At 43.5% G+C, this 10,871-nt stretch overlaps 1 protein-coding gene across 1 annotated transcript in view; it reads right to left on the reverse strand.

The window, feature by feature from the left end:
* Positions 1-10,871, reverse strand: part of GALNT16 (polypeptide N-acetylgalactosaminyltransferase 16) — a 222,629-nt gene that overhangs the window by 22,813 nt on the left and 188,945 nt on the right. Inside the window, exon 11 of the mRNA XM_015413290.1 lies at positions 6,816-6,908. Coding sequence (XP_015268776.1) covers positions 6,816-6,908 — 93 coding nt within the window. The remainder of the gene's footprint in view (positions 1-6,815; positions 6,909-10,871) is intronic.

A 10,871-nucleotide genomic window follows, 5' to 3' on the forward strand; every position in this document is an offset into this window, starting at 1 on the left:
ATACTAACTCTAACTTACTTTATGGATTACATTCTACCTCTCTGCTTCAAAACATAATATCACAGTTCAAACATTTACATTACTTAATTTGGTTACTGCCTCTACTAAATTTTTCCCTGTAATTTCATTATGTGCAGTGAACATTTTGTTTTCCAAATTAACCACGAGATGTCCAAGCGGCAACCAGCTGTACTGAATTCCTTTGTCTCTGAGAATTTTTGCTGTTTCCTTAAGACATCTTCTTGCGATGATTGCCTCAACTGAAATGTCAGGAAACAGATACACAATCATGTCCTCCAGGCTCAGTCCCTGCTTTTCTCTCGCAATTGCAAAAAGTTTATTCTTCGTCTGGACTTGTTTAAATGTGATGATAATATCAGAGGAAGCGTTTTCAGGAGCCTTTTGGGGGATATTTAGCCAGAAGGCAGAGCTGATGTTCCCTTCAGAAGACACTGCTTCTCCTGCTCCTAGAAGAATCTGAGTCAGCCATTTGTATAAAGCTGCAGTGAGATTTTCTTTTTCACCAAAGTTTACAGATACTCCATGAAGTTTAACCTTTTCTCTCAGTTTTGTTTCCTGGAGTATGATCTTATTCTTGGTCCATATCTCAAATTCCTGAAATTCTTTAGTGGTCATCTGCATTCTTTTTTGCTGAGTGAAATGCTGATTAAGCTTTCCTATCATTTTCAACGTTGCGGTGAGCTCGTCTAATTTCTTATTTATAGGCTCAATTGTTTGTTTGAGCAGTCCAAATTCATATTTAACTGTCCAACCTCTCCACTCAGAGACTTTAAATCATTCTTGATTTCGTCATCTGCATCCCTATGACACTGGATGGATCTATGTTTGGAAGGTGACTTATACTTATTTCTTTCTCCTCCTTCCCCACTTGCCAGCCAGCAAAAGCATTTATAAACTCTAACTCCATACAGAGTGCAAGTAGGGCGCTCCTCTCCACTACCACCAGCTGGCCGGTGGGGGGAATTACCCCCCCCAACAGGGAAGAATGCCAAAAATAAACATGGCATGCCTACATGACCCAGAAGTGACATAGGCATGTCGGGGGGGATGACGCTCTGATTGTTGACCAGGTATGCACTGTAACAGCTGACCTTCTGCAAGACACTAAAGCAGCTGGGAAACAATTCTGTTTTCAGTAGTATCTTCCTTCTTGTCCCATATAGGGCCCAGTTAAATAATGGCTAAGATAGATGTTTTATCAAAAGAACAGTCAAACCAGGAACCTCAGCTTCAAAAATAGCTTCAGTGCTTTATAAACATTATGTCTGTGTTCACTCTAACAACTTGGGGCTATTGGGGAGTGTGTACATGTACACATGAGAGTGCACATGACAATAGTTGTAGGGATGGGCAGTACCAAGATTTTGTGAGATGATATGCATACACAATCCTGGACACAGCACACTGGCCAATTTCAAGCTATGTGTGGTCTTCTGTACAAATGAGAGAATTGCCCCACCTATGGTTTTGAATTTTCTCCACAGATGATATAACTACAATTACATTAACTTATATCCTGCTGTTAAAACACTTCATTTGGTATCTGAAGAGTAACTCACTTATGTAACTTCTCTTTTTATTACATCTTTGTCTGAGCTGATTGGCCCACTATGGGGTTCCCAGTAATGAATTTAACAGCAAACAAAAACTCAAGCAAATAGACTAAGTTTGTGAGTAGGTGAATATGTTAGCAATCAGACCCCTCTTACCACAGAGGGGCAGTTTAGCAGTTAGAGAGAAAGAGACATAAACATCCCATACAATATCACCTCAAAAATCATAAATGTAAGACACTGCCTGGGCCAAAATGACAGAAAATGGATGCCAGCCAGAGACAAATCTGGGAAAATATTTTTGAAGATGAGTCAAAGCAGCTTACTAGTGCCTCCTCCCTGCCACAGAGAAACACATAATTTCAGACAACAGGTCTCCCAAGAAACAGTCTTTAATCGACGGCTGGACAAACACTTTTCAGGGATGCTCTAGGCTGATCCTGTATTGAGCAAGGGGTTGGACTAGATGGCCTGTATGGACCCTTCCAACTCTGTGATTCTATGATTCTACTGACTAATTCCATCAATGAGCAGCCTCACTTCCCCCTTACCATTTACCCTTAATTTAGCAATACTTAACACTATTCACCAAACCTGGTAGCTTTTCCCAACTGGTACTTGAAGGGTCATAAAAAACCATTTACACTTATAGCCCACCTTTGGAAATCTCATCATGCTTCTACCAAATCATTGTTTGCCTCTGAAAAACCCACCAAGTTATTGTTTTGCAGGCTAACACGTCAGCCTGCCCCAGGCAGTGTTTTGCTCTATATCTGGAGTACCTAGCCACCAGCACAGTGCGTGTGTGTGTTCTGGGACCCATACATACACTCCTACTTGCGTGTGGGCCTTCCCTGTGAAATGCTGGTTGTTTCGCTGCTGCCTCCACAGACCTCCTTCTTCGAGTCTGGTAATTGTATAGCCTTTCCTGAAATTGTTTTCCCCTCTCCTCCCTAATTTCCTCTTAGCTAGCTTGTGTGTGTTTTAAGTTTGTTTGGGTATGTGTTTTGCTAATTTCTATTTCTTTTGAATAAAAATCTTACCTGTAGAATATTTGCCAGGTTTATTTGGAGAGTTCTCTTGAGGGGAAAATCCTCATAAACATAGGTGGAGAATCCCAGTTACCCCCTCTCACCCTGTCACCTTAAAGCTAATTCCTCCACCAAATTAGGAGACTGCCTCTTTGGCCAGGTTCATTGTGGTTACAACTGGAAGCAATTATAGCCAAACAACCATCAAACAATCACCAGTTGCCCACATACTTGCTGCCTTTAGCCACTACAAAATAGACAAACATCAGTGTGGAGGATTGGATGTGGTCTTATGGAAGCACCATTAATGAGAAAACTATAATATATAAAGATATGTATTTTATTGGACTGACTAGTTGTTGAAGAGTTGCAAGGGTTCAAACTGTATGAGGTTCTTCTCTAGGCACACAGCAAAAATGAATAAAATAAAATGGCACAAGTTCTTAAGAACACAAGAGAAGCCATGCTGGATCAGGCCAATGGCCCATTCAGTCCGATACTCTGTGTTACACAGTGGCCAAAACACAGGTGCCATTAGGAGGTCCACCAGTTGGGCCAGAACTCTAGAAGCCCTCCCACTGTTGCCCCCCAAGCACTAAGAATACAGAGCATCACTGCCTCACACAGAGTGTTCCATTAATACATTGTGGCTAACAGCCACTCATGGACCAATGCTCCATATGTTTTTCCAATCCCCTCTTGAAGCTGTCTATGCTTGTAGCCGCCACCACTTCCTGTGAGAATGAATTCCATGTTAATTACTCTTTGGGTGAAGAAGTACTTCCTTTTATCTGTTCTAAGCTTACTGCTTATCAGGGGTTTTTTTGTAGAAAAAGCCCAGCAGGAACTTATTAGCATAATAGGCCACACCCAACAGCAGAAATTCATTAGCATATTAGGCCACACCCCTGACAGCACAGCTCCCTCCCAGGATCGGCTTCCCCAGGTGACCCGCGACTTACTGGGCGCCTGGGGAACCCAAGGAGGAGAGGCAGTTTAAACTGCCTTCCCTCCCTGGATTGGATTGGCTTCCCCAGGTGCCCCGCAGCTTGCGAGGCGCCTGGGGAACCCGAGGGGAGGGGAGGCTGTAGGCGTAGCCAACTCGGAAGCCAGTCGGAACTCTGTTCCTGTGCGTTCCTGCCCAAAAATAGCCCTGCTGCTTATTAATTTCATGATGTGCACACAAGTTATTGTATTGTGAGAAAGGGAGAAAAGTACTTTTTTCTCTACCTTTATCCCATGCATAATTCTGTAAACTTCTGTCATATCACCCCTCAATCATCATTTCTTCAAGGTAAAGAACCATAACCTCTTTAACCTTTTTTCATAGGAAGGTGTTCCATCCCCTTAATCATTTTAGTTGCCCTTTTCTGCACTTTTTCCAATGCTATAATATCTTTTTTAAGGTACAGTAACCATAACTTAACACCGTATTCCAAATGAGGTTGCACCATTGATTTATACAGGGGCATTATGATACTGGCTGATTTGCTTTCAATCCCCTTCCTAATAATCCCCAGCACAGCATTTGCCTTCTTTATTGCAGTCATGCACTGAGTAGACATCTTTAGTGAGATATCTACCACGACTCCAAGATCGCTCTCCTGGTCAGTTACTGCCAGTTTGGACCCCATCAACATTTATTTATTTATTTATTACTTCTTACTGTTTTTGCAACCAGAGTCTTAAACAGCAAACGTTTAGTTATAGTTAGGACTTTTTGCTCCAATGTGTATTACTTTGCACTTGCCCACGTTGAACCTCATTTGCCACGCTGACACCCACTCTCCCAGCCTCAACAGATCCCTCTGGACCACCTCACAATCCTCCGTGGTTCTCACCGACCTCAACAACTTAGTGGCATCTGCAAACTTAGCCACTTCACTGCTTACTCACAACTCCAAATCATTAATGAACAAGTTAAAAAGCACCAGATCTAGTACCGAGCCTGCGGTATCCCACTGCTTACCACCTTCCACTGTGAAAACTGCCCATTTATACTCACTTGCTGTTTTCTATTAATTAACCAGTTTCTGAAGAGGATTTGTTTTCTTATTCCATGACTGCTGAGTTTACTTAGGAGCCTTTGATGAGGAAATTTATCAAATGTTTTCTAGAGGTCTAGGTAAACAACATCTACTGGATCACCCTTGTTCACATGTTTGTTCACCCTCTCGAAGAACTCGAAAAGATTAGTGAGACAAGCATGACGTGTGTTCAGGCATGGCTGACAGTTACCAAGATGCTCTGAGAACAAAGGAGATGGTAGGAGAAGGCTGTGAGGTTGAATTATCCTTCAGGTGACATTCCTGCCTGCTTGGTTGCTGGTCCAAGTGAATGCTTTGCCAACAAGTGTCCATAAACCATTTCACTTTATAAAAGCCTTTCAATTGGTGTAAACATTCGTTTGCGACCATTTCACTTTATAAAAGCCTTTCAATAGGTGTACACATTCATTTGCATGCTGAAGGTCCAAGATTCAATCCTCGATAGTAGAGCATCTGCTTTGCATGCTGAGGGTTTAAGATTCAATCCTCGATATGAACCTCAGGTTGAAAACTTGGAGAGCTGCTGCCATTAAGAGTAGACAATGCTGCCCTTTATAGACCTTGATAGATTCAGTATACAGCAGGTTTATGTACATATCCTTACCGGAGATAAAAAGGCAAAATGCAGTCTGTTCCCAAAACGAGGGTGAAGTTTGTTTTGCTCTACCATAGATAATTGGGGGAAGGACAGCTGTTAGAAGTTCCTGTTTGTTAACTTCACATTAATCTCTTAGGAGGGCGAATGCTGTGCTTGATGTCTCTGTTGTCTCAGGGGAGCTACTGCTGTTTTTGAATTGCTGTGTTCTGCCATTTGGTCTTTTCCTTTTTTGCCCGTAAGGGAGCATTATGAGCTCTACAGTGTTCAACCCCTCCCACCCCACATCAAGGCATGTGTGCTCCCATCCATTCAGAGAAGGTGATAATTCAAGAGCAGAACACAGAGCTGTGTGCTATCAAACTCAGACAACCAACTGCAAAAAGGATGAGGAAACACAATGTGTTGGATCTTGCGCTCCTCTAATGGCACCACCTCCTGTCACCAGAGGGCTCCTTGCTCTGACACGAAAGGTGTGTTTCACTGGCAGAGGGCTTCCTGTACCAAAGACTGGTTCTACCAGTAATGGCAACATAGTCACAGGATCCAACCCAGTGAGAACTGAGAACGTAAGTCATTCACAGAGGTGTTTCTTGCCACCTTCCTCCAGCAGCTTCCTAAGACCCCAGAAATGGCAATGCTGAAGGTTGAGAAAGCCTCCTGGATGACACGTTGTGAGGTACAGAAGGCTGCAATAATTTGGCAGAATTGCCTCCACCCCTTTCCTGCCATTGGGGGAGGAACCCAGCAGAGCAAGCTTCCCATTGGTGCAAGAGGGAGAAGGATACTTTCACCCACAGGGACTCCTGTCGTTTTGGGCATGAGGCCCACCTGACCCCATACTCCCAGCATTGTCTGTTGAGGTGCTACAGGAGGAAAGAGGGCAGGAAAACATCTGCCACCACAAGCACCTTCCACTTTTGGTTTGTAGAATCCATTCCTTTGTCACTGTAAACTCACCCAAAGTTTGTCCATTTATTTAAAATATTTCTATCCTGCTTTATTTTGTTGGACTCAAGGAAGCCAACAGTGCAACAAAAAATTGTAGGGACATAAAACAAAAGTTCATTACAGATGAAAAACAAACCGACAGATTTAAGAACACAAACATTAAAAAACCTCAGGTTACCAAAAAACCCAACAGGAAAGAGTAGGATGTGGCTTTCTTTTAAAAAATAACTCAGATTGAAAGCAAACATATAATAAATCCACCGTTTTCCAGGAGTAAGAGGCAGTCTAAGTTGTCGACCCGCCATCATTCATCTAGTATATTTTTATCTGACTTTTCCTCCACAAAGCTCAGAGCGGCATACATTGCTTTATCTGACTTTTCCTCCACAAAGCTCAGCATACATTGTTCTGCCTTTCCCATTATCTTCACAACAACCCTGCAAGATAGGTTAGGCTGAAACAAAGTCAATGGCCCAAGGTCACCCAGTGAGCTTCATGGAATAGCAAGGATTTGTACAAGTCTCCCAGATCCCAGTCTGACACTCTGACCATTACGCCACACTGGCTTTCCGCAGTGGCTCGCAAGAACGCCCACCGCCTGGTTTGGGACACTTACCTTCCAAATGACTTTCCAATGGCAGATGGACGGGCCTCATAGTAGTACTGCTTGTACTCATCCATCCACACTTCCGCTGTACGTTTGGTATTTCTGCAGGTAGAACAGCACTGTTACGACACTGTAGTCTTGTAGCACAGCTTGTCATGACATGGAATTACGGTAAGTCACACAGAAATCTCCACTCTCTCAGTTTGGCCTGCTATCACTAAACAGGAACTGACCCCTCCCATATCCATCTGGTCTTTAGCCGTTTTCTCTCCTACTGAAGTTCCAAGTTGAGTCCAGCTGCTGTCATCCTAAGTTGCACCCTAAGACAGTTCTTTTAAATTCTGCTGGGTCAGAAATAACATACCTGCTCTTCCCAAATCAAGACTGACTAGTGTGCGTGTTTGTGTGTGTGCGCGTGTGATGCAGGCAGCAATGGGATGAATAATGTCTACTAAACTGTGTTGCCATCCCTGCCCTAAAATTTTTATTTGATATTTCTTCCCACAGTGTGGATAAGCTCTGAAAGCCAAATGACCCGTTAAACACAAAAGTGTGGAAAGAAATCCTGACAGCTGCTGCTTCTCAGGAAAAACAGTTTGGGGAGGGGGTGATCTGAAAAGAAGCTGCAGAGGCATGGAGCTGCAACAGAAAAGCTGCCTGTGGGGGAAAGTTTAAGCACCCCTTCCCTACTGCTACTTAAAAAAAAAAATCCAAACTAAGAAGCGGCCACTAGGATTTTTAATATATGTGTCTACATGTAACAGATTGGATACATCACAGTGTTTCCATAGGTGCAACGACTTTCACCCACAGAGCACAATTTTTGCAATTCCCTCCACCTGTGGCAGCCCAAAATGCCTCCTGAAACCTCCACCTGGGGGAGAGGTGAACCCTGGGAAAAGGATTTTGGAGAATATTTTGGGCTGCCAGAGGGCCCTGAAAGTCATACTTTGTGGGTAGAAGTCCTTGTGCCCATGGAAAGTAAGACTACCCCAATATGTAGTCTTACTTTCAATTTCCTTTATCACAATAGGGTTGCAGTCACACACGTGAGATAACGTGGGGGGGGGGAGCGAGGCTGTTTGCTCCGTTGCAATTTGACCCGTGGTTGTGCGATCACACAGTCCCTGGGAGCTGCGGGGGCAGCCCGCCATTGCGTGATCAGACGCACCCGCAGGTGAATCAGGTGTGGGTTTTTTGCCTCGTGTTTCCATTGCGCTTCAACAGGGGATCGATGAATCGCATCTCTGCACTAAGTGTTCCTTATGCAGTGTGTGATAATGCACACACTGAAACGGGGGGGGGGAACAATGGCATGGAGTTGGGATGGCCCGATCAGGCCATCCCGACGCCATGAGAGTGCGCTGGCGCGATCACACAGGGGAAAGTCTGTTCCTGGCCCATAACAAATCGTTTGCTACTGGATTTTCCAAAGTGTTTTTACTCCGCTTCTGCGGTGGAGCAAAACGGGTTGCCAATGGGTGCAGGACGCCTGGCAGATGTTCTCGTGTGATCGTGCCCTTAAAATCTGCCTGGCATTCGCACCTATGGCGCGGCTAATTCTGTGTGTGATCGCACCCTAGGTTCACTAGTTTTAAAATACCCCTTTAATATGGAGTGTAGTCAGTTCTTTGTTACCCTATTAAAAGCTGGTGCAATCCTGTGACACATCTGGAAGATGTCTCTACTGTAGTCTCTTAACCCTCTTGAAAGTTTGGGGACCACAAGGGATGCAAAAATATGTAAAACTGCCTTTGATGTGCCACATCAAGCTTCATATTAAGGCTAAGGAGATTCCATGAGCTCCATCTCAATTGGGATTTATTCTCTCTTTACTCTTTGATTTGTGCTTCAATGATCTTCTATGAAACTTCAAGGAGCAGAACCCAAGGAGAAAAGGTAATATGATATTCCCCAGTTCACACATGCATTTTTTTAAAGCCCCATGGGGATACACTTCTTGCAAACTCAAAACTGGAGGATCCCAAGAAAAGTACACTCCTGAGTAGCAACACAGAAAAAAATAGTAATTAAAAACAAACCCTTTAAAAATAATTAAAAACAAACCTTTTCTAAGTTTGCCCCTTGTGTGCTGCAGTAACCAAAATACATGTTTTTGGCACACACAACTATGTTTGAAGAGGCTTTGTACTATATTTTGTTTTTTTCTATGTTATAGAGCAGGGGTGGCCAAAGTTGCTTAACATAAGAGCCACATAGAATAAACGTCAGATGTTTGAGAGCCGCAAGACATGAACAAATATTACATGTTATTACTGGGAAATATGCAAATTTGCTTTTGGTTAACATTAAATGAGACTGCCAAAAATAATAACAAAAGCAGTAAAAGCAGATATTTATAATGATATTTATTTGTCGGACTTCCGGTCTATGGCGACATGCAGGCAGTCGCATCTCCCGGATGCCCCGGGGATACGAACTGCACACCAGTGTGTAGGAGGGGGTGCGACGGGTCGTGACCCCCCTGGAGCCTTGGTAAAAGGCTCCTAGCCAGGGGGCTTTTGAGGGGCGACCTCTTCGATGGCGCGATGCCAGATAATTGAGGTGCTCCTCCGCCTCGAATGTCCTGCTGCTGAGTGACCGTATGGTATGAGTACTGCTGACCGGGACAAGCATTGGAGATTGGGCGAAAAAAACCGATACCAAGCGGGGCCGGTTGGCCAACAATGAACTGTGAGTCGGGTTGAAGCGAGCATGAAGATTTAAAAAGAAAGCTGCCCCCCTTAAAGAGAGACGGGAAGCGAGCAGGGGAGGGGCCCCTCCCAAACGCATGAACGAAAACATGGAATAAAGAGGGGGGAGTTGAAAAATAAGCACATTTGAAACTGTTTTCAGAGACTTACCAGAGCGCAGACAAGCATTTGGGCGAATATCAGAGACTTTAGCAACTTTTTGATAAGTAAACAAATCCAAAAAGATGGCGGGGAAGAAACCGGAGAAAGAAAAACTTTTGAAAGCTAAACTAGTGGGTTGTCCTTGAACGGAAGACACCACTGAGCTTTCAAAAATGTTGGCAGATTCCTTGCACCCTCTGCTGGATGAGATGACTAATATCAAGCAACAACTGTCAATAATTGGCCAGAGTTTGGCTTCACAGCAGCTACAATTGACCCAATCCTTAAAAGCACAAGACCAAATGGGGGAGAAGGTGAAGGAAATGGACGCCAATACTAAAAAAGTTAAGAAAAAGGTGCAAAAGCTGGAAATGAAGCAAGCCATGGAAGAGTCACAACTATTGCAGTTGCAAATAGAGAAAGCCAATTTGGTCCTACAGTTTCAAGGGGTCCCGGAAATTAAAGGAGAGAATCTGAAGCAACGGCTGAGTGAAGCAATAGCCCCAATGACAGATTTGACAGCGGAATACCTCTACACCAAGATGGATGTGGTCTATAGGTCCTGTTCCTCATACATCAAGAAAAATAATCTGCCTGGGGAAATAGTAGTCAGATTCTTGAAGAGACATGTGAGAGACTCTATTTTGAAAGCAACTATGGGAACTCCCTTGAAAATTGGGGACAACAACATCAGGATTTTAAAAGACATCCCATTTGACATAAAACAGAAGAGAAAGAATTATAAAGAACTAATCCTATTTTTTCCAAACAAATGGCACCAGTTACAGATGGTTAATTCCAGAAGGCGTCATTTTCAAACTTCACGACAAAAAAGAAAAGATTGACTCTATTCTTAAGGCACATGATTTTCTGCGAACACAGCTCAGGGAACCAGCTGAGGATGAGAAGGAAGCAAATCTGATGGCGAGTTAGGCTCGGACGAGGGCTCACCCTCTGAAAAGGGGGCGGCAGCCCCCCAAAGTTCATATAAATTGAGGATTAGAAAAGAGAAGAAAAAATAGTGGCTGAAGGACTCTGATTTGTGCCTGAAAACTCTGAAATAACTTTGGGATGCTCTGGGGGTTTCTTTAAGCAGTTAAATGAATAGTTAAAAGATAATTAACCTAGCATAGCCGACTGTGTTCATTGTTTTATTAGCTTTTTAAAAGTAACATCGAGTTAAGCTGATGTATTGATCTCCTACTCTTGG

This window comes from Gekko japonicus, unplaced genomic scaffold, assembly GCF_001447785.1.
Source record: "Gekko japonicus isolate JY-2015 unplaced genomic scaffold, Gekko_japonicus_V1.1 scaffold32, whole genome shotgun sequence".
In the NCBI taxonomy this organism is placed as follows: Eukaryota; Metazoa; Chordata; class Lepidosauria; order Squamata; family Gekkonidae; genus Gekko; species Gekko japonicus.